Raw genomic sequence first — 27,859 nt, forward strand, 5'->3', positions numbered from 1 at the left:
TATACCTGGCTGCCTCTCCATGCCTGCACAAAAGTTGTATCTTAGGAGACCCAGCCCAAATCTCACACCATTCACTGGAAGGAATTTTTCTCTCCTCTGACCTCTTGAAGTAATCATATTTCCATGATTTCTTTATGTTTAGTTATCTGCTGCCTTCCAACTATTCTTCTGTTTGCAGAATTGGGTGTTCTTAATCTTACACTGTTGTTGTTTAACCATTCTGAAACTATTGTATACTTCCCCAATTGGACTGTTTTCTTCTTTTAAGATCAGAGGCTATATCTTAGATTTACCTAAATTGACTGGCAGGTGCATTTAATGTGGGAATGCCTAATCCATTTTAATCAGTTCCTTCCTGTTCATGTATTTTTTTTCAATCACAATGGTAGAGTGCTTCATAAGCAACCAGAACAATGATGTAGGGATTCATATGAAAAATAACCAAAATAACCAGATGTGCTTTAATTTGGCTATTTTGTTAATATAGTAATAACCAATATGTGTTTCTGCAGGGTAAACTCTGTACCCTCTTTGGCTTGTGCTACATGAAGCAGTGGAAACCAAATACCAATGGCTGGAAGTAGGGCAGAGGGGAGAATAGTGAATTTGAGTGTGACTAGTATAAAGGATGTTGATCAAATGTGAGAGTTCCAGTGCCTTTTGACAGTGCTTGTATGGTGGGTGCATTGCTATTTGTCCAATCCTATTGGTGGGCTGGCATGTGATACTTTATAAACTTCTTGCCAATCTCCACAAGTACCTTTAGCCCTGTGGGTACTGATTTATGTGTTTGGCAGCTCTTACACTCAGATGCCAACTCCTGAAATAAAGTGTCTCAGTATAAGCTGGTAGGTCAGGTCCTGGCTTCTTTGCCTTGAAGTTCTCCAAGCTTCTTGGCTGTCAGTATTGGCAGTGAGGAAACTGCTACTACAGCTGTTTACGGATCAGACTGCTCTGTGATTCAGTACTGAATCCATCTCTTGGACACTGTTCCTTTTGATTTATTTGGTGTCCACTTAGAGAAAAACAAATTGGGACTTAAATACACACACACCTACATAAATCCGTTTCTTTTTAACACATTATTTAAAATAATAATAGTCACATTTAATTAATAGATTGAAAGTTTTCTAGCATTAGAAATTTTATTGAAAGTGAAATATAAGCTATATTTTTTCCTTAGAGATGGCTTATCATCTTTAGAAGCTAGTTTATGCCATTTTCATTATGCCTGTGAACCAAATGATGTAAAATTTTGTCCTATTCAAAGAAAAAATGGTACAGCTTAGTGAGCTATAACACCTTCTTGAGAGAATGCTAAATTGTAATAGGTCCAATTTGAGGTGACAAAATGTCTGTATTACATACTTTAACTTTGCCTCTTTTTATAGCCTAAATGAGGCATCTCAAAATTAATGCAGCCAGAGATCGCAAAGGCATTTGAAGTAATTCCTCGACTACTTATTACTTTTTCTCAACAGAGCTCACCAAATAAATGGTGTTACCAGTGGGACTAATAGAGTAACTACCAATCAGAATGTCTGCCAGTTCATGAAATGTCTCCAACTCAATCCACACTAACAACTGAATAAACTATTTCAGTTCATGTAATGAAGAACTAGAACCTTAATGTACCATTTACTGAACAGTGAAAAATAATATATATTTATATCCATGAAAAGGAAAGTGGAAAGTCGAAGCAATTATCAGGATATCTCGGGTCAAAGTAAAATTTGGGATCTGTGTAACCCAGATAAATGTCAGTTCCATGATATAGGTTGTATTTCTCTGTACACATAATCTAAATTTCCCCAAAACTTACCATAGCATTATTTTATCAACCTTTGAAAATGCCTTTCTCTCCTTTTCTTTTACTCTTTTCTTTCTACCACTCTTCAGCATTCCATTTATTAGTAATTCTGTACTGAGTTCATGCAAAAAAACATTCAAGGTGGAATTAATGAGTTTTTACTTTAAAAAAAGAGTGATAGGCCAGGCACAGTGGCTCATGCCTATAATCCTAACACTTTGGGAGGCCAAGGTGGGCGGATCACCTGAGGTCAGGAGTTTGAGGCCAGCCTGGCCAACATGGCGAAAGCCTGTCTCTACTAAAAATACAAAAATTAGCCGGGCATGGTGGCACATACCTGTAATCCCAGCTACTCAGGAGGCTGAGGCAGGAGAATCACCTGAACCCAGGAGGCAGAGGTTGCAGTGAGCCAAGATCATGCCATTGTATTCCAGCCTGGGGTACAGAGCAAAACTCCATCTTTAAAAAAAAAAAAAAGTAAGAGAGAAGGTGCATATATATGCACACACAGACACACACACATATACTTTATATTTGTAAACATGTATAGGTTGAGTGTTATTGATAATAACTGTTGAATGAAAAACTATATCACAAAATAAAACAAAAAATAATTTTTAATAGATCTGTATTGCTTATATTATTATCCCAGCAAAGCTCTGGCACTTGAAAATTATTTTATTTTGAAATAACTTTAGAATATAAAAGTTGCAAAATTATTACAGAGTTCACATATACCTTTCACCCAGTTTTTCTAATGTTAATATCTACATCCTTATAGTATAATTACTCACACCAATAAATTATCGTTGGTTCAACAATTAACAAAACTACTGACCTCATTTGGATTTCACCAGTTTTTCCACTGTGTCCACTAATTTCTCTGGCAGTGAGGAAGTGACGGATGGATCTGCCATGACATTCTGGCTTGGGATGGTTCCAGGTGTAGGCCGATGCAGGTCCCAAGAACCCACATCTCCTGTAGGGCCAAAGCTTTTCTTTAAGGTACATCATTTTTCACTCACCTTCTCTTACATTTTGTACTTTATCTTTTTAATGTTTATATATATAGTTTGTATATGTATATACACACATATGTTGACATTTATTTTTTCAGATTGTTGCAGCAACACATCTTTAGGAAAAATAAGGCTACTATTGTGAGTTCTCATCATCTCTTTCTATTTATAGAGCAGTATGTAATGTGTGCCTACTTTGTACTGGACATGCGGCCTGGTACTAGGCATAAAGTGGTGAGCTAAGGAGAAATAGTTCTTACTTTTTATCAAATAATCACTCTCCATATAATTACAAGCCTTATAAGTGCTGTGAAGGGCAATGCAGGGAATGATAAGAATCTGTAAGATGGAGACATGATCCAGTTTGGTGAGTTGGAGAGAGAGAAGTGACATTTGAATTGAGGAACTGAGCAAGGGATAGGAGTAAACTAGGTGGGGCTGGTAAGGGGGGTTGTGAGTAAAAGGACTAGCATGTGCACAGACACTGAGCTGAGAGCAAGAAGCAGGAAACAGAAGGGGATGTTGTAGCATCGTGAAGCTTGGAGAGGGGAGTGGCTGGCCAATAGGCATTCGGGCTGTGTTGAGATTTGGGTCAACTTCAAAAGCAATGGAAAGCCATTAAAGGGACAGTGGAGCTGAAAAATATCACTATGCTATAGTGCTGCCAAGGGATTAGAGGAGGTGGTAAAAAAGAGGAATGGGTTAAAATAGGTGGGTAACTGTGGAAACGGAACACAGATAGAATGGAGATAGTGTCATAGGCATCCCTGTTTGTGGATATGGAAAGACTTCAAACCAGGGTAACTCCTGGGTTTCTGGGTTGTTTCACAGAATTGATATTGGTGTTAATGACTGCTCAAAGCAACACTGAAGGAAAAGCAGATTGTTTTTTGCCTTTCTGATGTCAAAGAAAGGGTGGAGACACTCTCTTTTCTGTTCTGATGTTGGTCATGAGATCATATGAGACTGAACTGAGTCATGAAACTCCAACCTCCCATCCAGTGAGATCCCTGGTATTCTCTGAATGAGTGAAAGAGAGGTTTAAAGTCAGTCAAGAAGATGTCCTGTTCCCTGGGGTCCTGGCCCTGGTCTGGTGGTCTTCTCACTTAAATACTGCCTCCATGAAGCTCAGGGCTCACCTATGATTTATATGCTAAGGATACTCAGGTCTCTGGCTCTTCTCAGAATTCTCGCTGAACCCCAAATATGTATGTGCATCTGACAGTTAGAAACTTGTATTCTTTTTTAATCCAGAAACATGATCCTCCTCCTTTATTCCATGTATTAGCTTCTTTGATTACCCACGTCAGAAGCCTGGATGTCATCCAAAAATTGTTACCTTACTTCTGCCTCGCTTGCCCACACCTCACATATACTTAGACCAGGTCCTGCAGATAATGCCTAATCTGTGTCCATCCTCTTCTCATTCCTCCCTCAACCCACTGTCATTCCCGCTGTGTCCATCTGAATCCTGCTTTGTGACATTATTGCAGATGTCCTCCCATGGCCTCCTGTGCCTTGCATTTCCCTCTGGCCACCCTGTGTACTGCTGCCAAGGTGATTTTTCTGGTATACAAATCTGATTGTGCCAGTTCCGATCTTAAAATTATTTGGTGGCTGTCCTTTAATTCTGTTTGAGTTGACCATTTACCACAACACACAACACCTGTAATCTCCTGCCCCTCCAGGCTCACTAAACCCTTTCCTCTAGTTGTCTACACCAATTTATGATTTTGCTATTGGACACGGTTCCACCCTTTGTTGCTTTTTTGTATCTCCAGAATTCCCCTTTCCTTTTCCACATCTGAGAAATGTATCCTTTAAAGTGTACCTCATTCCTTGTCCTAGGGAAACTCCCATGTTTATGCCAAAGCTTAATTCAGATGCCCCATGGCCATTTATCTGCCCCTGTGGCTGTTAATCACATGGCACCATCACGGTCAATTATTTGTCTAAGCTCACTTGCAGTGCTGGCTTCTTAAAGTCGGGAACCGTGTTTGAATCCTTGTAGTATCCTCTCCCCAACACACTTCATAGCACGTAGGAGCCTGGAACACACTTAAGAACTTAGAACAGGCCGGGCACGGTGGCTCAAGCCTGTAATCCCAGCACTTTGGGAGGCCGAGACGGGCGGATCACGAGGTCAGGAGATGGAGACCATCCTGGCTAACACGGTGAAACCCCGTCTCTACTAAAAAATACAAAAACTAGCCGGGCGAAGTGGCAGGCGCCTGTAGTCCCAGCTACTCGGGAGGCTGAGGCAGGAGAATGGCGTAAACCCGGGAGGCGGAGCTTGCAGTGAGCTGAGATCTGGCCACTGCACTCCAGTCTGGGCGACAGAGCGAGACTCCGCCTCAAAAAAAAAAAAAAAAAAAACTTAGAACAATGCCTGCCATAGTAGAGATTCAACTAATATTTGAATTAATGAGTAATAGGTGTACAATAAATGTTGGTAAAGTAAAAGGGTGTATATATGGCTCTGAGCAATAGAGGAAAGGCTGATATGGCTGCACAGCTCTGTGACCCAGTTCCCAACTCCTTAGACATTTATGTATTGATATGTGCATCTGAATCCCATCTTAACATCAAGCTTATCTCCCTCAAATACTTCCAAGAATCTTTCCCCTCTGGCCATGCCATATTATCCACTTCCTACCTTGAATTCACTTTCATACTTAGATGAGTAACTTAGCTCCTCTTCTTGGAGTGCTTTCCTACCATTGTTCAATTTTGCCTCTGAAAATTGTACCTATTCTTTTTGTCCTAGCCTAAAAGTCTCTTCCTCCTGGAAACCTCTGGTATTTCACAGTTTGAATTCATTCTAACCCCATTTTTACTTTTATGAAATTTGAAATCTCTTCTAATTTTCCTATACTATTTTGTAATAGTTACTACCTGTTTATCTCAACTGGACTGTAAGCTGCTTGAGGGCAGGGATCCTATTTTGCTTACAATGCAAGACCTTGCACATAGTAACTGTTGAGTGAAGTTTGTTGGATTGTATTAATAATTTTCAATTATTGATGCTTTAGGTGCTCTGGAGGTTTTCAGTAAGTAATTCACTGAGATTGCTCAAATTTCTAAACCTAAAACATTTTTATATTTTTCGATACTCATTGTTTAACAAATGTTTATGCATCTATGCCACATGTTTATTATATGTGGACAATGCACTATGCTAAGCTCTGAGGATGCAATAGTTTCTTAGACAGATATGGTCATTGCATCCATCCTGGAAGTTGTAGTTTAGTAGGAAAATCAGGCCAATCATACAACAGCTATTTATTGAGTGCCTACTTTAGTACCAGGTACTGGAGATATGACAGTGAGCAAGAAGAGAAAAGTTCCCTTGCCCCTTTGAATATGCTGTCTAGTTGGGGAGACAGGTTAAATAAACTAAACATACTAACAAATATAACCTTCAGTTAACCCATGCTAAGTACCCCGTGCCATGAGAATTCAGAGCAAGTTGACCAAGACCTGGAGGTTAGGGAGGGCGTCTTACAGTTGAGCATCAGCTAATCAGCTTAGCAAGGAGAGAGGAGAACATCTAGTGTCACTGTCTCAGAGAGAGCAAGTGGGGATGATGGGAGATAGGGCCAGGATTAATTAATACATTATAATTGCACACCAAATGCTCTTTTTAGAATTCCTCATTCTCTTGGTGTATATCAGAAATAAATGTTTCCTTCAAAATGTTATATTTTTAACACAGTTCAACTTCTGTCTTTCAGTGTCTATGGCATTATAATAAGAGTTATAGTAAACAGTAAAAAAAAAAAAAAAGTTCACATATTGGCTGGACATGGTGGTTCATGCCTATAATCCCAGCACTTTGGGAGACTGAGGCAGGAGGATCATTTGAGTTCAGGAATTTGAGACCAGCTTGGCCAACATGGTGAAACCCCATCTCTACTAAAAATACAATAATTAGCCATTACAGGTAGCACATGCCTGCAATCCCAGCTACTCAGGAGGCTGAGGCAGGAGAATTGCTTGAGCCCGGGAGGCAGAGGTTTCAGTGAGCCAAGATGGCGCCACTGCACTCCAGCCTGGGTGACAGAGCAAGACTCAGTCTCAAAAAAAAAAAAAAAAAAATTCACATATTAATTGCATATAGTATTTAAGTTTGGGCCACTTTTCTAAAAGTAACATAAATGGCTTTTCATGAGAGAAATTTTAGTATAAAGGCAGGTGGAGAACCTTTTAAAAATATATGGCATTTCTAATAGTCATTTAATCACTGGCCTGAGGAAAACCTGAGAATAAAAAGGGCCCACTGAATTTAAACACTGGTCACACTCATATTTTTATTGGTCATGGGTAGTATATTTATATTAAAATAACTTCTAGAGTAACCTGAATAATCAGGAGAACTTGTATTCAATATAACTGAGTGTAAGAAGAAGGCAATACCAAGAAATATTTTTAAATTGTCTTTTATATAATTCTGCATAGGAAAATTCTGATATTTAGTAATTGTGGAATTATTTCTAGGTTAATCTTTTCTTCAGCAAATGTAGTAAACTGAGTTGTTAAAGTGTGTATTATGTTTAATGCTTTGCACAATGTATAGATAATAATTTAATCATTAACCTAATTAAAATATAGGTTCATGATTATATAACCTAAATGGATTTAGAAAAAGAACATATTTGTACATAATTTCTTATAATCTTGAAATAAAATATCTTGCTAGATGAGTGATGTCCTACAAGAAAGATTTCATTGGTCTGTGGAATAATCATTTATTCTCATTCTTCTCAGTATGAAACAGCCTCTCTAACTTATGGGATGTGAGCACAAGTGGACTCACATGTTATTCTAAGGTTTTTGGCCTGAGCAACTGAGTGAATAATTCCACCATTTTCGAAATTCAGAAGATACCAGAAGGAACACCTTTTTTTTTTTTTTTTTTTTTTTCCCAGAGCAAGGTTGATATTAAGAAACCTGGGTCTGGTTTTCAGAGAAGATCTAAGGCTGAAGGTAGACATTTGGGAGTCATGATGATATGGGTGGGAAGGTCATGAAGGTAGCTATGTTGGAGCCTCTTTTAGCTACAGAGTGAGTTTAAATAGTGCAGAGGAAAGGTCATAGGAAAGTGACAACTAGCCCATGCCAACATTTAGAGTTTGAAAGAATGAGAGGAGGAGGTTCAAGCAAAGGAGAAACAAAGGAGGAAAGCCAGAAGAATGTCTTGGCTGCTGAGTAAAGAAGCTGTTCAAGGATGGAGTGATAAGTTATGTCAGCGGCTGCTGAGAATTTGAGAAGTTGAGGACTGAAAATTCACCATCAGATTAGAAAACATGGAGACTATTGATGGCTGTGATGAGGGTGGTTTCATCAGAGGGTTTGGACACCAACTACATTGGATTCTAGAGAAAATGGAATGTGAGGAAGCATGAATATAGCTAGAATTAATTTCTGCCCTCTAAAATTTACATGTGTTGTACATTATGTATTTAAATACAGTGCTAATATAACAAGGAACATTCATAAACAGTTAAAGAGATAAAGTATATTATTATGACTGTACTTCTTGTAAGTACCCACATGCTTCATATTTAGTCCAAGAAAACCATTCCTTCAACTTTATATCTACTTATATTATAAAATGTTTGATTGGGCTTAAATACATGGAAAATTTCCTATTTAAGACCCTGATGCTAATTCATCTTATTATATCCTCTGGGCTGGCTGGAGGGAATATATATAAGTATCAGATGCTAATCTTACATCATCCTGAGTAGGATGATGTCAGACAGGTCAGACATACCTTTGTTTAAATCCTGACTTCTCTCTTTACTACCTATGTGACCCCAGCAAGTTACCTAATCTTCTAAGCCTATTTTCTCAAAGATAAAATATGGACAGTAATGACATGAGGATAAATTAAGATATTATGTCTTAATTATTTAGCATAATGTCAAGCAAATAGTAAAGGCTCTGTAAACGAGTGCAAATTTGCATTGCCGGGATTACTCTCTTGTTCTTGAATTGGTCATAACTTAAATACCATGCAATTTAGTACACAGAAGATAGATCTTCTAATAAAGAACAGAAAAATGAGCTGCCTGAGAGTAAGCCTTACCTTATAAGCCATAGTTTTTGGTTTGTGTTACTCTGTCCATGTTTATTTCTTAATTTGTTTCCTCACCTTTAGTAAAGTTGTATGAGCATAGTAGGTAAGACAGCAGGCTCTGTAGAGCAGATTTGTAATCTTAATCCCCTGGAATTACCTGGATAGTCCAGCTCTATCCTCTATCTTCCCATCCTTTCATGTCTAATCAGCACTGCTAGTGATAATAGCTAACATGTATTGACTGCTTCCTAAGTACTGAGCACCGTTCTAAAGATTTTATAGCTGTTAACTGATTTAAACCTCACAGCCCTAGGTAATAGGCACCATTATTACCTCCGTTTGCCCAGATGAGGAAACTGAGGCACAGAGAGGTTAAGTAACTTGCCCAAAGATGACACAGTTGGTAAACAGTGAAGCGGGGATTCAGTCAGCCAGGCTGGTCACACAATTTTCACTCTTAACCATTTCATCCTGATTCCACTTGGGATGATAAGATTGCATTACATTATCACAGCTTTTCTGTGGTGCAGATAGTAAAGTGGGACCAGTATCCTTCCCCAGCAATTAATGAGTGGCTGATGATTTGTGTTGGGGATCAAGGTGTTTCGTCCCACCTTCAGTCACCAGGGGGTGCCATTCAGGTAGGTTCATGAAAACACTGAAAACCAGAGTGATGGTATTCTCTTGATTAGCTATAAATGGTAGTCATTAAGATGCAAGGTTTTGAGGGTCAGGTTCTTTGGTGCTTACACCCAAAGAAGAAAGAGCCATTTTTGTATTAAGTCATCTAAAAAGTTCTCATATGCTTAGCAAGAAAGCTAAATTAAGCTCTGCACTGGGTAAAATTATAAACATGCTCTCTGCTCCAGATGAGTAAGTGTATATAAATAGAACAATTGGTACACATGGCCCTAATGGTATAGCTTCCCTGTTCTCTATGTAATGTAAATCACCAAATGTGAGCATTTCCACCTGACAAACTGTCAGTCTCAGAAGAGCACATTCAATACATGTTACACAACAACCAAGATTGCCCTTTTCTTCAGCGTGGTGTTTTTTCTTTCCACATCCAGCAGTTAGTACTAAGGCCTGAAACCCTTAGTTACAGAACAAAGTGGCTTAGCAGTAATCGAGCCTGTGTGAGGCTAAGGGAAGAATAATGAACATTCCCTGCAAGCTTCCTGCCTAGATGCAGGTGCAGGAATCAGGAGGTCATGAATAATGCATGACATGCAGATTAGGTGGTGGTTTCTCCTACTGAGGTTTTGACGTTGCTACCTGCCTGGCTTCTATATGTGGAAAGAAGGCAGAAGAGGATGGCAAAAAGTGTTACAGTTTAAAGACTGAGCTCAAAAAAACATGCCATATCCTTTTGAAGAAATAAAATTTAGGGGGTTGGTGAAGTGCAAGGCTTATGGTCTACTTTATCAGATGAAGTACGGGCCAAGTTATCAGTGTACTTCTTCCCTTTGAGGACAAAAATAAAGCTTTCTTGATTTACCTTTTTAATTTAGGAAACCTTGTAATTATTCGTTCATATACACACAATCAGGACTTCTTTTCCAAAGACTTTCCTAAGGAATTCTTTTCCTGAGACTGCTAAACCATTATAGAAATTCTCCATTTATAGTATTTGATCTATGGATCAGTGAAATTTTCCTAAAAGATACAAATACCTAGAGAATGTTGTAATTATGTATTGAACAGACTCTCTTTTTCTTCACTAATGTATGCAATAAACAGCATCAATAAGAGAATACTTCTGTCATTAAACTTCACCCAGTGGAAATTTCATGATGAAGTAGTTTCTTTGTACTCCTAGGGTTAAGGAGGGGACAATATAAGAAAAGTAAACGTCTAAAGGATAGAGGACAAATTAAAGAACTGTGAGTATTTGGGGCTGATTAAACTTTATCTAAATAGTTAGAATTGTGATACCCCAGTGCGGGTGTAGGAAAAGTTCAGGAGAATTTCTTGCACTTCCTCTTAGGTCAGGGGGCTTTAACCGGGGAGAACTTTTTTGGCTCAAATATCCATTTTAAGGATTGTATTTCAAGCAGACAGAAAGTAAGAAAGTAAAAGAATAAAAGAAAAAAATTATGCTTGCTACCTTTCGTATAATTTTTATGTACTTTTATTGCATTTCCCCCCTCTTTGTCCAATTTGGGATACTGGATTATGAACTGGCTTTCATTTCTAGCTGAGTCTGTCATTTCCACTAGGCCCCAGTTTGGCTCGACGCCAAGACCAACAGGTGATCCTTGTAGCTGCAAAACAGCAGGAAGTGGGCCGTGCTTGAATGAGACAGTTCACCAGAGGGGCTGTCTGGCCTCTCTCCATCTTTCTGCATAATTAACACCCCCTCCCCCATGCCGAGCAGAAAATCTGTGCTGAGCAGCTCAGCTGCAGCAGCCACTGAGAAGCGCTGTAAGGAAAAGAATGTTAATAAGGGATGTTGGAAGAAATAAGCCTTCCGAGTGCAAAGTGCAGTCTGGTTCTGGGTTTAGGGAAAGACTGCAGTTGGCCCTTAGGTGGGACGGGAACTTCTTTATCTGTTTCGGAATGATTTTCATTTACTAAATAACTACAGAGAGCTGGGTTTCTTACAAACTGGACTTTAAGACCAGTTTTATATCCCCATTTTTCTTCTTGTAAATAAGAGCAATGTATGAAGCATAAAGGGTGAAAGTAATATAAGCTAAGACTGCTTAGATCTCACAAATCCTGGCTAAAGATAGACCATAACAGGAAGCTGGCAGCCGGAAGTAGGGCGTATTGTTTTGCCAGTTAGTGACCCACAAAGAGGCGGAGGTTTACTAGCTAGGCTTTGATTGGAAGATAACAGCAGTTCCCGGAAGCTTTAAGCTATTTCCAGTGGATGAGTCCAACCCTGGAAGCTTAGAAAGCAGTATATTCTTCACTTGTCCTTTATCTGGCTAAAATTTTGAATTGGCTTTACTTTCTTCAAAGCCCAGTGGTAGCGCATCACTTCCAGAATGAACTCCTAGGAGTACCTGTTTACCCTTCCTTCCTCCCCGGTGCCCGCAGATTCTGTCACAGCATATTTGAATGATGTTGTCTTGCTTCCTAGAGTTTTAAATATGGTAGAATGAAGGAGGGGACACTTAGACGCCTCTTTGTGCCCACCCTCATGGGAATAGGTACAAAGAGGGCTTACTGAACCCAGGCACCATACCTTAGATAACTTTTATCCACTCTTGTACCTGGCAAGGGTTAGGTATTTAGTCACTTTTGTTGGACTGAATGAGTGCATCAGTCCCGCCTCTGGGAGTCTTCAGAGCGAACATTGTGACAGACCTGTTGTCTTGAGAGTGGTTAAGAAGGAAAAAAGGACCACAGATTTGCAGGCATAGGAATTTCATTGCATCATTTATTAAGACCGAATCAAGTTCTGGGGATTTTGTATTAAGCAATTCTAAAAGAGATTATTTATAAAACAGATGCCATTTTTTAAATTTGCAATTGGGAATATGCTTTTTCAATAACTGGATTATTCTCATCTGTCTGCAGGGTACATCCGTCCCCAGTATCAAGGGTCCGGGGAAATCGAATGAATAATCAAAAGTTTCCTTGGTGAGTATACAGTCTAATATGAGAATTTGTAGGTCTTATGGGAAATTTTAATAGGGCTTATGTTAAAATTAAGAGAATTCCTACTTCTCTATACAGAGTGCATTCCTGCTAACTGGACTATGTGGTCTTCCTTTCCTCTGGACAGTTCGAAATAAGTATAGATAGAGTTCCTTTCCAGCCAAAACTCTTCATTCACCAAAAACCCTGTGTAACGTTTTTTAAAATAGATACGACCTAAAGTTCCTAAGATTATAAACTCTTACCTGTTTTAAAGAATGTTTCCTTTTTTTCCGAAGAGATATAGACCCAGCTATTTCTCAGATGCCAACTTCAACTTCTCACAAAGATTTTCACAGTTAATGAATCTGTTACACTAGTTTTGGGGATTACGACCTCAGTGATTTTTTTTCCTTGCCATAGCCTTAAATATCCAGGAATTTTTTTTTTTTTTTTAATTTGGGGAGTACCAAGATCTTCTTTAACTGATGGGTTCTTGAACAAAAATATAGATGGAATTTTGCAGAAACAACCTGAAAAGTTATTTCAACCAGAAAACATTGATTATTTAGAGAAGCGATTTAAAGTGTTTCACAAATACTTCATGTGAAACAGCAACAACAAAAATGTAGGCTCAATATGTGTATTTGTTTATATTACTCCTTTCCACAAAATTAACCTTTTAACACATAATGTATTGTTAAGCAAAAAAAAGAAAAATTAAAAAAAGAAAAAAATGAACTGTGGCTGTATTACTTCAAAGATGAATGGAAATTCCATTTTACTTCATTGAATTATAGTTAGAATGAGATTTTGATTAAAACTATGCCTTTTTTTTTAAGTATGGGAAGATGATTACCAAAGATTGAGCTTCCAAATTAATTTTATTCCTAAATCAAGATTATTTTTAGACACAAAATAATGACACTTTGAATTTGAATCGTGCCTAATCAGCTCACCTCCCTTCCCCCATTAAATCTAATTAATTCTCACAATAGCTTGGTGATGTTGTTAAATATTGTGCTTTTCTTTTTCGCAGAGGGGAAATGGGGCACAGAGGATACAGTCATTTGCTTATACCTTGCCTTAGAGCTGGGGCATCCTTCCTGGTTTCTTACCATTGCTAAAGCATATTGTCCCCTGTCCAGCTTGAAAAGCTAAGGGGATAATAATATAATGGTCATTACATAAAAGGAAAGGGAGAAATCCGGTCTGTTGTTGACTTCACACACCACAAGCTAATGGGTAGACTACAGAATTGTCAGGTATGAGATCCAGTTTCCGCAACTTGGTTCTCAATGGCTAAGTGTAAAACATGGAGTAAATAACAGTTTCTTTTCTTGACTTTTCCTCTCTGAAATATTGAAGTAATTGATGTTCCTGCATAATTCATAGCATGTTATTTGTTTAGTAAGTGTAAACCACTTGTATCTCCAGAGAAGTAATCCATGAAAAACAAAAGTGATGTTTACTACTAGCCTTGAGAAAATTCAACTTTTATTTATTCAGCAACATTTATTTACAGTTCCAGGCACTGTAAGAAGCACTAGATTAGAAAGATAAATAAAACATGGTTTCTATCCTCAATAGCCTACCTGTCTTGCAGGGTAGATATGTGTGTGTAATATACATTGTATATTATGTGTTTGTGTGTGTGTGTGTGTGTGTGTGTGTGTAATGTCACATACACAGACACATATACAATATCACACAAGCACATAATATACAATGTGGGTAATGCTCTAAGGAGATATATTTATAATATAATGTTTAGAAGGAGAAGTTAGAGGCTTTATTTAAGACGAATTTGAGAGTTCATATTCGGGAGGGGGTGAAATATAAAGGAAAGAATAAGACTGTCAGAAAATCCATCCCAAAGAAGAAAGCTTTTGAGCAAAGACCTAGAATTAGTAAGAAAAGCAGGGCTGAGCTAGTGTCTCCTTTATAGATTGATGCATGCATAGAAAGACCTGGAGATATTTCCAAATTGACTCTAGTAGGAGCATACATGGATTTAATACGTGTACTTTATTTGGTCATGAGCTAGCTAAGATTTCTATGATATATACTATCTTGAATCTTCCTTAGGTAAATACTGTGAGTCTAGTATATGGAAATAAATCACCTGGCTAGGAAGAAGCCCCATGAATCACCCAGCCTCTACTTCTAGTAAAGTGATAAACACTTATTATTTCTTTGTGAAACACTGACGCTGAAAATTCAGAAAGTTTAAAGACTCATGTTGGCAATGAAGACGAAGGGAAAGTGATAGTCGCTCTCCCCCATCTATCAACTGGGTAATTTGTAGGATTCGATGTCAAGTTCAACACTAGCTGAGCTGTGGCTTGGGTTCAACCTGGAAACACTGTATTTAAGAAGTAGAAACAGTGATTTTTGTGAAGGTAAATTAGCAAATACCCCAATCAGTTAAAAAATTGTGTTCATCAAATAAGTAATTCAAGTTCAGGAAAAGAAAAAAAGCCTCCAACTTAACACTATTAAGGTATGTATAGGTAAGGTATGAAAATCAGTAGGTTGGGAAAGCCTATGGCTGTTGCTGAGCTCCCAAACCAGTGTTTATGATTGAGTTAAGGTCGTTTAAACTTTTAACTAGCGTTTTTCTTTGCATAATATTGTTATGAGAGGTGGCATCTGCTGGCCTCATTCATGTGGGAACATTTCCCCTGAAGGTGAAGAAAATGAATATCTGTATAAGACAAACAAAATCCACTGGAATTGAAAGTGTGGTAATATTGCACATACCCAGGGAGGAGATGAGAGTGCCAGGGCCTAAGAGGTCCAGCAACATACGTTGGAGTGGAGCCAGGCTTGCTACAACTGTCTGCTAACTCCAAGGGATTAAAGAATGGCAATAAGAACTTCTTGCAGGGTATATTAGCGCCCTGATAACAAATACCAGATCATTGTACAACTCATTTACTATTGAATTAATTAAACGTAGCAAGCCAGGCCAGATATAAACTCTGTTCATCAGAAAGTTTGTCCCCTCAGTACCACCACGCACTAGGAATATTTACTGATTTGAAGACTGATGAAGCCTTTGGGGTTCAGCCAGGTGAATTTCATTCTCCATTTCATCAGACCGCTCCTCTTTCCTTCACCCTTGGCCCTAAATGGAGGTGAGCATGCCTTCCTTTCTCCAATGACTATGGTAGGGAAGTAAAAACCTCTTTTCCTTCTACCCATCTTAGGTTTATTGGCTGGGGCCCTGTGTAAATTAGACTGGTAAAAGACAGATTAGCAAAGAGAAATGAGCAAAAGTGTATTAACATGTGTATTTACATGCACATGGGAATGAATAACCAAGAGAGTTGGTTAGAGCTTGGGCTTGTATAGCATCTTAACCCAAAAAAAAAAAAAACAGTTTTTTAGAGAAGTGAAAAAGACAAAAGAAAAGGATTTTGAGCTTCCGGGGGGTAAAATCGTAGGAAGGTAAATATATGGGAGAAACTAATGGAAGATAGGGGTAGTGAGATGTGTTGTGCAGATTCCTCTGATGCCATCTCTGGGTTGATATAGGAGGGTTGTCTGTAGTGATTGCCTTGCCCTTCCTGGAGAAAAAGGGAGAGCAGAGACTTCTTCTTGTGTCTCCTCCTTTTTCATTGCCTGTAGCTCATAATAATTCTTATGCCAAAGTGGCAAATTTTTTAAGGACATATTCTACTACCCTTCATGTTATAAACCATTTTTAGAATATCTGCCACTCTTTCTTGCATACGATAATGCCAGAAAAAAACTATTTTTCTGCATTTGAGGCAAATGTGGAAAACTTCTTATTAGAGAGTTGAATGTGAAGATAGATTTTTCTTCTTGGCAGTTCTTTTTAATTGAAACGATTATATCCTGATATCAAACCCACAGGACAGCAACTATTTCCAGGTCATATTCAGCTGTTTTATTCCTAAAGACATAACAGAAATCTGTAAGCTACATTTTGGTGTGTCTATGTAGGCTGGCATAGGACAGGGTGGTGTTTAGTGGGAAATATCTGTGGACCAATTATTGAAGTTGACTTAAGGCTCCAGAAATTTCCAGAATCCATGTTCGTATTCTAAAGACGTGCACATTTATATATGCTCATCACTTGCTTTTTTCCTCTCTACTTCTCACTCCATTCTGCTCCATTTTTAAGGTTTTAAAGGACTTAGACATGTGTCGTTGCTTGATAATGGTGATGGTAGTGATTGTGCTATGTACCTAAAACGTGTATCAAGGGCTGTTATGTAACAGTGGTAGTGGGAGTCACATAATGCAAACTTTATGGGCTATTTATATGATAACATAGGAAATAAAGCATTATTAATAGTAATCATTGGCCAAATATGGTGGCTCACACCTGTGATCCCAGCACTTTGGGAGACCGAAGCTAAAGAATCGCCTGAGCCCAGGAGTTTCAGACCAGCAAAGCAACATAGTGAGACTCTAGCTCACTATTTTTTATTTACTTTTTAAAATAAGCCAGGCGTGAGGTATGCATCTATAGTCCTAGCTACTCAGGAGGCTGAGGCAGGAACCTTGAGCCCAGGAATTCAAGGCTACAGTGAGGTATATTGTGCCACCGCATTCTAGCCTGGGCAACAGAGCGAGACTCTCTGAAAAAACTATATATGTAGGAATTGTCGTTAGTAAAATTGAAGTAATTTTGTAGTTTTCTCTAACCAATTGGATGCTGCCACTACCAGTCTCAATTATTATTTATTTATTACTAATGTGCCTAAGATTTTATGTAGCTATATACACAAAAATGCTCCAGTGTTAATGAAGTCTCTATGCAAATTATGATGCATTATGGGTGTGAATCATATTTCACATTTCGGTGTGAAAAAGTTCTGTGTCACAAATTTTTGTGGAGGGCAGGAAGAGCCTTTTCACACTTTAATGTTTTAGTGTGGCTATATGATGCTACAGTGAACTTAAATATTTATATTCATACAGTTGCAAATGTTAGACATGACTTCATGGAATCTTTTTGAGGGATATAGCTAGGAGAGTTTTGTCATAAAAATAAGAACATTCTTTCTTGCTTAAACCTTTTTCCTTAACAAAGGAAGGCACTGAAGTTGTTGATACTGGAAATCTCTCAGAAATCTAATGTAGAACAGCCTTTTGAGGAGGGACAGAGCATTTCCAAATTACCAACTTTAAGGCTATAAAGGAAATGCAAGCATCATCAAGTGCAATTCAACCTCCTTACCTTACAAATGGAGGCCCCAAGACAAAAATGTTACATGCCAAACCTAGGCATCAATCCAAGCTTCTCTGTGCCTGTTCATCCAGGCCTCTGCATGCCTGTCCGGTAGTCTTTCCATGACGTGGCAGTTGGCTACCTTTGTGGAGAGCAAGAGAAATGTGAATGTTTAATTCATTACAAGCTAAGCAGAAGGCTTTTAGCTGGGAAATTCCCATTAGATTGATGGGATGGGAGAGCAAGGAGAAACAGGAAAAGTTTAATGAAGACATTGCTCCTCACACCAGTATGTGGCACTTACTCCCTGCCAAAATGTTTACTCATCATCTTGCAGATCCTTGCATGCTCACTATTTATAGATAATATTGATTTTGTTATTTTAATTACCAGAGTATTTCACTGCCTTGCTTCTTGACTTACAGAGCAAATATTATATTATGCATGGACTTTAATATGTGGAAATTCCAGTTCCCAGAATGCAACACCTTCATGGTCTTTTTAAGCCATGCATGTTGGCAAAAAAGTCACAGAAGGTTACCTTTTGGTTTGGTTTGGAAGCATGCTCTCTCCACAGTTTAATGAGAGATTTGGAATATGGGCCATAGTTGATGTCATCGTTAACCTACTTGCAAGTTCTCTGTATATGTATTGAATTACAATAAAAAGAAGTGCCTGCAGGGTGATGTTACATTTTAAATCCCTCCAAATTCCCATCTTTTCTTTGTTATAATGTGGTATTACCTATTAATTTCTTTAATGACTTCACCTCCTCAAATTTAGCTTGGGGTCAGTTGCCTACACTTCAGACTTATGTTCTGTCTTCCAAAGTGACCGTATGAAAGAACTTAGGCCTAATAGTTTCTTAACTTCTTTATCACCCAGAATTTCAGCAAGAAAGATTCATGATAAAAGTAGTTTCTATATTCCTGCTGGTATCAGCTGATTTTGTCTCTAGTATTTCTTTAATAACAGTAAAGATGATATAAGGAAAAAAAATTAAAGTAGATAATTTTCTGTAATTATTTCCCTAATTATAGAAGAATTAAGGCTATAAGATCATGCTGAGGCCATAAAGTTTACCACTTCTGAGACATCTTCATATTAAAAACCCAAGAATAGTTTATCAACCTGCAGCTCAGAACCATTTTAATATTGTACTGGAAACCTAACATGTGAACCCGTAAGACATGTCATTGTACTCTTTGTTGATTCTTGGTATCTTCCCAGCACTGTACCCAGGTGTGGTGCTGTCATGTAATAAAACATCTCCGACATAAAGCTAATTATAGCACGAACAGGCAATATTGTTCAGACAACTTTGTAATTCTGGGGTTTGTAGTCTACTGTTGTCTATTTTTGTTCTTACGGTGAGGTTTTATACAGCAGAGGAAATTTAAAATTCACACAGTCTGAAATCATGATTTACCCGAGCAAAGCTGCTTAAACTACTGCTTCTTATAGGGGTTTAAATTGTGTGATGTGGGTTATTCTCCATCCCAAACCTCTCCCTTTTAAAGTTGTTCAGATGTAGAACTTTAAAATAGATGGGTGCAGTAGGCTGGTTCCCGTAATCCCAGAGACTTGAGAGACGGAGGCAGGAGGATCCCTTGAGCCCTGGAGTTCAAGACCAGCCCAGGCAACACAACAAGACCAACCCCTGTCTCTTAAAAAAAAAAAAGAAAAGTTAAAACTTAAAATAATGGTCATGTCATAATGAAACATGAAGAAGGGAATGTGGGGAGTCATAAATGACTAATACAGAAAAAAGACTGTGACTGTGTCTCAATATGAAAAAATATATATATATTTCTGTGATAGCACCAGTACCAGTCATGTTTAATTAACATATCAACTTAAAAGGAAGAAGGATTGTATTTCATATATAGAGAATGAAGTCACATCCTTTCTTCATCTTTCATAGTATTTTTCAGTGGATGTATTTAGGCTAAAAAAATTGGCTATCCATTATAAACCATGACTGTCTTCTAAATATGCATTTGAAAGAATAATGACTAAAATTGGAACCCAATCAAAAATCTGAATGTGTTCATGCATATGCTGGAAATACTGCTCAGGATAATAAATCTTAAGGGGTTCCCTGCAGGAATGCTCCATGTGCTAGCAGTTTTGTTCTGGTTTTCATCTACTGGTCACATTTGCAATGTCATCTTTCTAGCTACGGAGATTTCTCTGTATACACATGGACAGTGAACTAGCGATTTTAAAATCAAACATATTCTCACCTCAATGTAATTTTTCTCAGTTGACCACCATATTTTCATAAATTTTCTTAGTAATTTCCGTAAAACTAGCTACTTATTACATTTATTGGCATAGTACTAGATTTGCCTAAGGTAAGACCAGTATCCTAATAATATATATTTCTTTTAATTAGTTTTAAGAGAGCAATAGATCGCATGAAACATATTTATAAAAAAGATTTAAACCAACTCAGCATGACACAGGTTTTATCACAGCTATTTTACATAAGCCCTCAGCTAACCAATAGCTAGGGGGCTGAGGACCCTGCTGAAATCCACTGACTACTTGTGGCCATTGTCTCTGTCTAAATATTCATTTAGTTTAGTCTCTTTTATCAGATGAAGTTTTTTTTTGTATAAATTTATGAGATACAAGTATAATTTTGTTACATGCATAGATTGTGTAGGTGAAGTCAGGGCTTTTAGAATATCTGTCACCCAAATAATGTATGCTGTATAGATGGGGTTCTTTTGTTGGAAGTAATGAAAGCTAACTGAATCTGGCTGCCTTAAGCAAAAGGTGATTTTTCAGTACATAAGGTAGGTTATATGGAGACAAAAGAAAAGCAGAGGAGCTGGGCCTCAGGAAACACAGGAGCCAAGATAGCACCCAGGGTCCAGGGAGCAAGATTTAATCAGCAGGTACAGGCCTGGGAGGGGTCAGCTCTAGCTCCTCTATGTCACCTCCTCAATAATCCCAATAGAGGAAGCTAGAGTATGATTGGTCCTGGGTTAGGTGCCCAGCCCTTGGTTACAGTCCTACAAAGACGAGATGAGGTGGGAGTAGTTTCCCAAAGGAAAAGTGTTAGTACCAAAAAATGTTGGGAAAGACTGCTCTTCATAAATTAGAGCCATCAATTTGCCATACCGTTAAATTACCTGAAAGTTCTCATAAGGGTAGTAGCTTTACCATGACAAGCTTTAACACTTTCCCTTCAAGGCCATAATGCCTTGTATTTTAGAAAATGAAAGCACTCTATCATTAGTTACTAGGTCCTTTCTCTTTGGTCTTACTCTTAGTTATCGAGTAGCCAAAACGTATGCAGCATGTTTAGTCAAAATAGACACCATTCTCCTTGAAACCTAAGAGTGTTGATCTTAATCACTTTGACCCTTCATTTCTCTAAAACCCTACTTGGGGTCACATATTTAAAAATGCAGCCTTTAAAACCAAACATACATAGTTAAATTGTGATATCGCATATACAATAAGCAGAAAACAGAGGAACTGCCTATGAAATATATAAAGTTTTGGTCTACAAGCTGGGTTCTGGTATAAATTTCTCACTTATACTAAATTAGTCTTTATGGCTCTTTAAGATAAATAATATTTATGTTTATCTTAATAAATAAATGATATCTGACCCAAACTATCCAAATTAGGTCTTGAAAGAATCCCCAAGAGGTAGGACTCTTCATAGCATCACCTTGAAAGAAAGTGCTTCACAATTTGCAATTGCAAAAATAGCAACCAGCCCAAATGTCCGTCAGTCAACAAGTGAATAAAGAAAATCTGGTGTATACATACAGTATGGAAGACTACTCAGCCATAAAAAGGAATGAAATAATAGCATTTGCAGCAACCTGAATGTATAAAGGGACCATTATTCTAAGTGAAGTAACACAAGAATGGAAAACCAAACATCGTATGTTCTCACTCATAAGTGGTAGCTAAGCTATGAGGACTCAAAAACGTAAGAATCATAGAATGGGCTGGGTGCAGTGGCTCAAGCCTGTAATCCCAGCACTTTGGGAAGCCGAGGTGGGCGGATCACAAGGTCAGGAGCTTGAGACCATCCTGACTAACATGGTGAAATCCCTTCTCTACTAAAAATACAAAAAAAAGTAGCCGAGTGTGGTGGCGGGCGCCTGTAATCCCAGCTACTCGGGAGGCTGAGGCAGGAGAATGGCGTGAACCCGGGAGTCGGAGCTTTCGGTGAGCCGAGATTGTGCCACCACACTCCAGCCTGGGCGACAGAGCAAGACTCCGTCTCAAAAAAGTAAACAAAAAAAAGAATCATAGAATGAACTTTGGGGACTTGGGGGAAAGGGTGGGAGGGGGGTGAGGGATAAGACTACACATTGGGTACAGTGTACACTGCTCCGGTGATGGGTGCACCAAAATCTCAGAAATCACCACTAAATAACTTATTTATGTATCCAAACACTACCTGCTCTCCAAAAACCCATTGAAATTTTTAAAAAGAGAAAGTGCTTTATCAACCGTAAGTATTAACCCACAATCAAATTTCAACTTTATGTAAGAGAAATATCTTACTACCACCTAGGAGATTCATTGACATGCCCAGCATTGGGTACACAAGGCTGTAATTTCCTTCAGGTCTCTTGAGCCTTTCCCAAATCTAACGGTTTAGAATTCTGAGCTGGAGGGTATATTTAGGTAGGACTATAGTTCAATACATTACATAAATATGTACCTGTATTTACCATGTTTTTGTGATCCTTTAAATCTTCTCTTCCATCCTATAATGTATTTGGAACACTCTCATAAATGGATATATCAGGATTAAATTGATTTATTGTAAAATAGAAATCTCTCCAATTCTATCTATTTTTCCATTCCTGTACTCATTGCCTTTTTTCTTCAGAGGTCTGAAAAGAAAAAGAAATACTGCTTTTCTGAGAGTTTGCAGTTTATAGGTATGGAGAAAGAAAAGGGTATACCTTTCTATTATTTTTCACTTTAGATCTGTATTATTTTGTACTCTTTGACAAACCTTGTAGCTTAACTGAAGAATGGACTGATTTCTTACAGTGAAAGTGACTTACAGTAATCTTCCCCAAACTGCACAGTCCATAAGGCATTTATTTGGGAAAGACAAGGAAGTACAGAATTGTATTAAAGGTAGGAGACAAAGGCTAAAGGCAGCCATGTGACGAACAGAAGAAAGTTGCTGCCACCTAGAGGTAAAAGTTGGTAAATTTGGACAATGTGCTGTGAATACTCAAAGATTCTTGAGTAGACATTGATGTAATGTAATCCTAAACTGAAATGCAGCCAGGTGACTTAGTTTCTGCCTCTAGGTGAGACGAGATTTATTCCATCTCCCTTCACTCCCCATTAGTAGTGTTTCCATATTCCTCATGAGATTTTGGTGACCTGGGTGGGTTTTTGCATTTTTTGCCAGCAGTAGCCTCGTTACTGGTTACAAGAACTTAAGTTATTGAAGGTCTTCATCCTGTACAATACAGTCTCAATTATTTGGAAGTTGTCATTACCATGGCTAATAGAGAATGTGTTTTCCACAGTCTTGGCTATCTTTTTTAAAATATACTCTCAGAAGTGCCACTAAACTACAGATCTCATCAAATTATGTGGCTGATGCTCTTTTCCTTTCTCCCAGGAGAGGGCAAGAAGCAGAATAGGCCTGCGTGATGAGAGGCGAGGGTCCCAGGCACAACAGTCAGAGGAAGGGACCCTGGGACTCTCCTAAGTTATGCCAAGACCTAAAAATAAATGAAGCGGCACCAATCTCCAGAACAATATGCAATTGGGCCTGTTTCCATTTTGAGTGTTAGAAATTGATTAGACGTAGCCCTAACATTTTAAAAATTTGTCAGAACATTTTTTTTAAATGAAAATTCTCCCAAATAAAGAAGCCTGGGTAGCCAGAAATTTGGTGCCACCACATTTGGCTTGCTGTTCTCTCTTTTCAGGACAACCATATTGCACAACCCCAGGGGGCACTGTTCACATTGTGTTCTATGTGAAGAGTACCTCCAGGAACATTAAAGGAAAACATATTGGCATAGAAAGGTGAGAAAATATGAAGAGAATATGTGTGTGAGTTTCCATGTCTGCCTCTGTCCTCTCCTGAGTGGGAGGCTTGATTGAATGCTATTGATGATGGTTTTCAAGGAGAAAAGGGCTCCAAAAAATACAAGAAGATTCAAAGTGAGGATCACAATCAGAGTGTTCCTTGTTTATCTTACACCCTTCTGCTTCCTTAGAATGCATTAGTCGAGCCTCTTCTCTGCCTAGCTTCCATGTGGGCCTTTACTTGTTTGTCATTTTTATTTTCTTCTAGCCTGTATTTAATTTTAATCATCAATTTAAGTATTTAAATTCTATGTCACTTACAAACCTGATCATCTTTTGAAATTGCCAGAGACTGACTTTTTTTTTTTTAACACTTGGTAGCATCATCACTTTTGCAGAATATTTGTGTTCATTCATTTTTTCCCTCTTCAGTAAAATTATTGTGCCTGCAATGATCCAGCCACTTTCTGTACTTGGGGCACAGTATTTAACAAGACAGACGCGGCCCCCACTTCGTACCATGTAGTGGAACAAGAGTGACAACTGGCTTGCATCTGGTAGTGATAAGTGCTCTGATGAAAATGTAATGAGGATATGATTGGAGATGACTAGAAAGCAATCCGAGGGGATTGGCCAGAAAATGCCTCTTGAAAGGAGGTGACTTGGCATCTGGGAGCCGAATGATAGGAAGGAGCCATCTGGGTGAGGGTCTGGACACATTATTCCAGGTGCTAGAAGCAGCTCACACAAAGGCCTTCAGATGGGAACAAACATGGACATTCAAGGAACAAAAAGTGAATGATGGGGAGTGTGAAACAACCTCAATTCAGAGAGGTCGGTGGGAGCACGTAGTCCATAGTCTGGGTGTGACGGGAGCCACGGGACGACTTTGAGCAGGAGAGTAAAGGAATGGAGTGGTGGCCGGGCGCGGTGGCTCAAGCCTGTAATCCCAGCACTTTGGGAGGCCGAGACGGGCGGATCACGAGGTCAGGAGATCCAGACCATCCTGGCTAACATGGTGAAACCCCGTCTCTACTAAAAAAATACAAAAAACTAGCCGGGCGCGGTGGTGGGCGCCTGTAGTCCCAGCTACTCGGGAGGCTCAGGCAGGAGAATGGCGTAAACCCGGGAGGCGGAGCTTGTAGTGAGCTGAGATCCAGCCACTGCACTCCAGCCCGGGCAATAGAGCGAGACTCCGTCTCAAAAAAAAAAAAAAAAAAGAAGGAATGGAGTGGTATGTTTCAGGCTTAGTCTGGCAGCTTGATAGAGAAAGGGCTGTAAGAGTGTGGAAGGAGGCCGAGTGTGGTGGCTTACGCCTGTAATCCCAGCACTTGGGGAGGCCAAGGCGGACGGATCACAAAGTCAGGAGTTCGAGAGCAGCCTGGCCAATACAGTGAAACCCCGCCTCTACTAAAAAATACAAAAATTAGCCAGGTGTGGTGGCAGGCACCTGTAATCACTTGAACTCAGGAGGCAGAGGTTACAGTGAGCTGAGATCGTGCCACACCTAGGTGACAGAGCAAGACTCCATCTCAAAAAAAATGTGTGGAAGGGAACGGGAATGAGTGAGGAGGCCAAGGAGGCTGTGGCTGAGGAGAAAGACATGCTAGCCGCGACTAGAACGGTATCCACAGAAGGAGAGAAGTGGATGCAACTAGGATGTGTTCCGAAAACTGTTAACAGCAGTTGCTTATGGAAGGAAGTGAAGAGAAGAAAAGAATCAAAGATGACACCTATTTTAGTGTGAGCAACTGGTGGTTGTGGTTGGGAATTTAGAGCAGAGGGCAAGTCTGTAGATGTAAATGTAGCTGCCATCAGCATATAAATGATAGTTACCAGGGGGTGCGTGTGTCTATTTGATGTTAAGGGACAGAACAGTTCTTGAGATGAAGAAAATCTAAAGGTAAAAATGCCTGCAAACCATCAACTAGAGGCTGTAAAACTATACAGTGGATGAGCCATAAATATCAATAGGTGGCTGGGCATGATGGCTCATGCCTGTGATCCCGGCACTTTGGGAGGCCAATGCAGATGGATCCCTTGAGCTCAGGAGTTCAAGACCAGCCTGACCAGCATGACAAAATCCCATCTCTACAAAAAATACAAAAATTAGCTGGGTGCAGTGGCATTTGCCTGTACTCACAGCTACTTAGGAGGCCGAGGCAGGAAAATCGCTTGAACCCAAGAGGCAGAGTTTGCAGTGAGCACTCCAGCCGGGGCAGCAGAGTGACACTCTGTCTCAAAAAATAAAAAATAAAATAAATCCACAGGTAAACTGGACAGAACCTGTATCAATGTATCTAAGGCTGCCTGTGTGTGCCCTCAGGCTGCAAAGGGCCATGTAAGTTTCAGCCAATTTCTTCACCCCACGTGCGCATGCTGTCAGCAGCCCATTGTAAAATGATGCCACTTGCCCCCAGTAGATGTCCAGCCCCAGACTGCTCGGTGAGATATCTGACTTCAACTGAATAAATAGATCTTAACATATGAGGACCTCTTTTCCCAAAACGCCAAGTACCCTGGTGTCTTTCTTCCACAAGAAGACTTTAGCACTGGAAGAGCCATTTATTCTGTTTGTTCATATTCCCTAACCTAAGTCTTCTCATTCCTCATCTGCAAAATCACCCATGCTGGAAACCTTATGGTAACTCCAACTCTGTCATAACCCACATTTATTTGATCAAATGAGTCCAGCATTCCTCCTCCTAAATATTTCTTGGCAGTGTTGGCTCTTCCTCACCCCACATGCCCTCATCATCTGTTACCTGAAGCATTACCTTAAGATCCTAACAGGTCTCTTTAGATTCCATCTTACATCAGTCAGAATGGCTGTGATTAAAAAGTCAACAAACAGATGTTGGCAAGGATGCAGAGAAAAAGGAACACCTATACACTGTTGGTGGGAATGTAAATTAGTACAACCTCTATGGAAAACAGTACGAACATTTCTCAAAGAGCTAAAAATGTAACTACCGTTTGATCCAGCGTTCTCATTAATGGGTATCTACCCAAAGGAAAAGAAGTCATTATATCAAAATGATACCTGCACATATTTGTTTATCACAGCACTATTCACAATAGTAAAGCCATGGAATCAACCTAAGTGTGTATCAGCAGATGACTGGATAAAGAAAATGTAGCATGTATACACCACAGAATTCTAGATTCAGTTCTTTCTACTGCTCCCCCAAATACAGTCATCGCCATGCCTATGGTGATTATTGTAAAATACAAATGGGATTGCTCCTGTCTTTACAACTCTGTGGTGGTGTGCCATGATTTAGAAGTCCAAAGCCCTTAACACTACATGTGAGGCCCTTTGTATCACATAATTCTTTTCCATCTCACTTCTCATAAATTGTTTCCATCTTCTGTTGAACCCTAAATCCCAGCCACACTGAACTTGTTACATTTCCCAAAACATCTTGATCACCAAGGAAACTAATTCTCAAAACCTCAGCTTAAAAAATATTCTTCTGCATCAGGAAAAATTAGCTAATGCATTCTGGGCTTAATACCTAGGTGATGGGTTCATAGGTGCAACAAATCACCATGGTACACATTTACCTATGTAACAAACCTGCATGTCCTGCACATGTACCCCAGAACTTAAATTGAAAAATGCTTTTCTGTGAAGACTTCCCTGCAGTCCCCCCACCCATCAACCTCTTCTTCCTCTCTGATCTGATGTCACCACATGGAGCATAGCATCACTTTTATCATGATTTATTGTATCTGTTGGCCTGTTTGTAATGTTCTTTCCACCTTCTCCTCAAGACTGAGGCCCTCCAGTATGAAGGCTATCCTTTCCCGGCTCGGAGCACAGCACGTGGGGCAGCAGGCTCAAGGCATATTGATCAGTGAAATGAAGACATCTCTTCCACTGTCCTCATCTATTGGTAGGAAAACTGAAGCCCGGAGTTTGAATGCTTTTGTCCAAATTTGCACAGGAGCTAGGATTAGAACTTAGAACTTCTGCCTCCTGACTTTGGTGGTTCCCTTTCCACATTTTGATGGCTGTTTCCCATTCCTTATTCAATATTTTCAGAAAAGTAGAAATATTCAAATTCAGAGGATAGCAAGACATGTTTTCACATTAGAGACAT

The 27,859-nt window shown here is 39.1% G+C and overlaps 1 protein-coding gene across 8 annotated transcripts in view; it reads left to right on the plus strand.

Moving 5' to 3' along the window:
- Nucleotides 1-27,859, plus strand: part of KLF12 (Kruppel like factor 12) — a 464,553-nt gene that overhangs the window by 373,419 nt on the left and 63,275 nt on the right. For all 8 annotated transcript variants that reach the window (XM_033177556.1, XM_033177557.1, XM_033177555.1 and 5 more), the window contains one exon: nt 12,443-12,505. In XM_033177556.1, coding sequence (XP_033033447.1) covers nt 12,443-12,505 — 63 coding nt within the window. The remainder of the gene's footprint in view (nt 1-12,442; nt 12,506-27,859) is intronic.

This window comes from Trachypithecus francoisi, unplaced genomic scaffold (assembly GCF_009764315.1).
Source record: "Trachypithecus francoisi isolate TF-2019V2 unplaced genomic scaffold, Tfra_2.0 Lachesis_group18, whole genome shotgun sequence".
NCBI lineage: Eukaryota > Metazoa > Chordata > Mammalia > Primates > Cercopithecidae > Trachypithecus > Trachypithecus francoisi.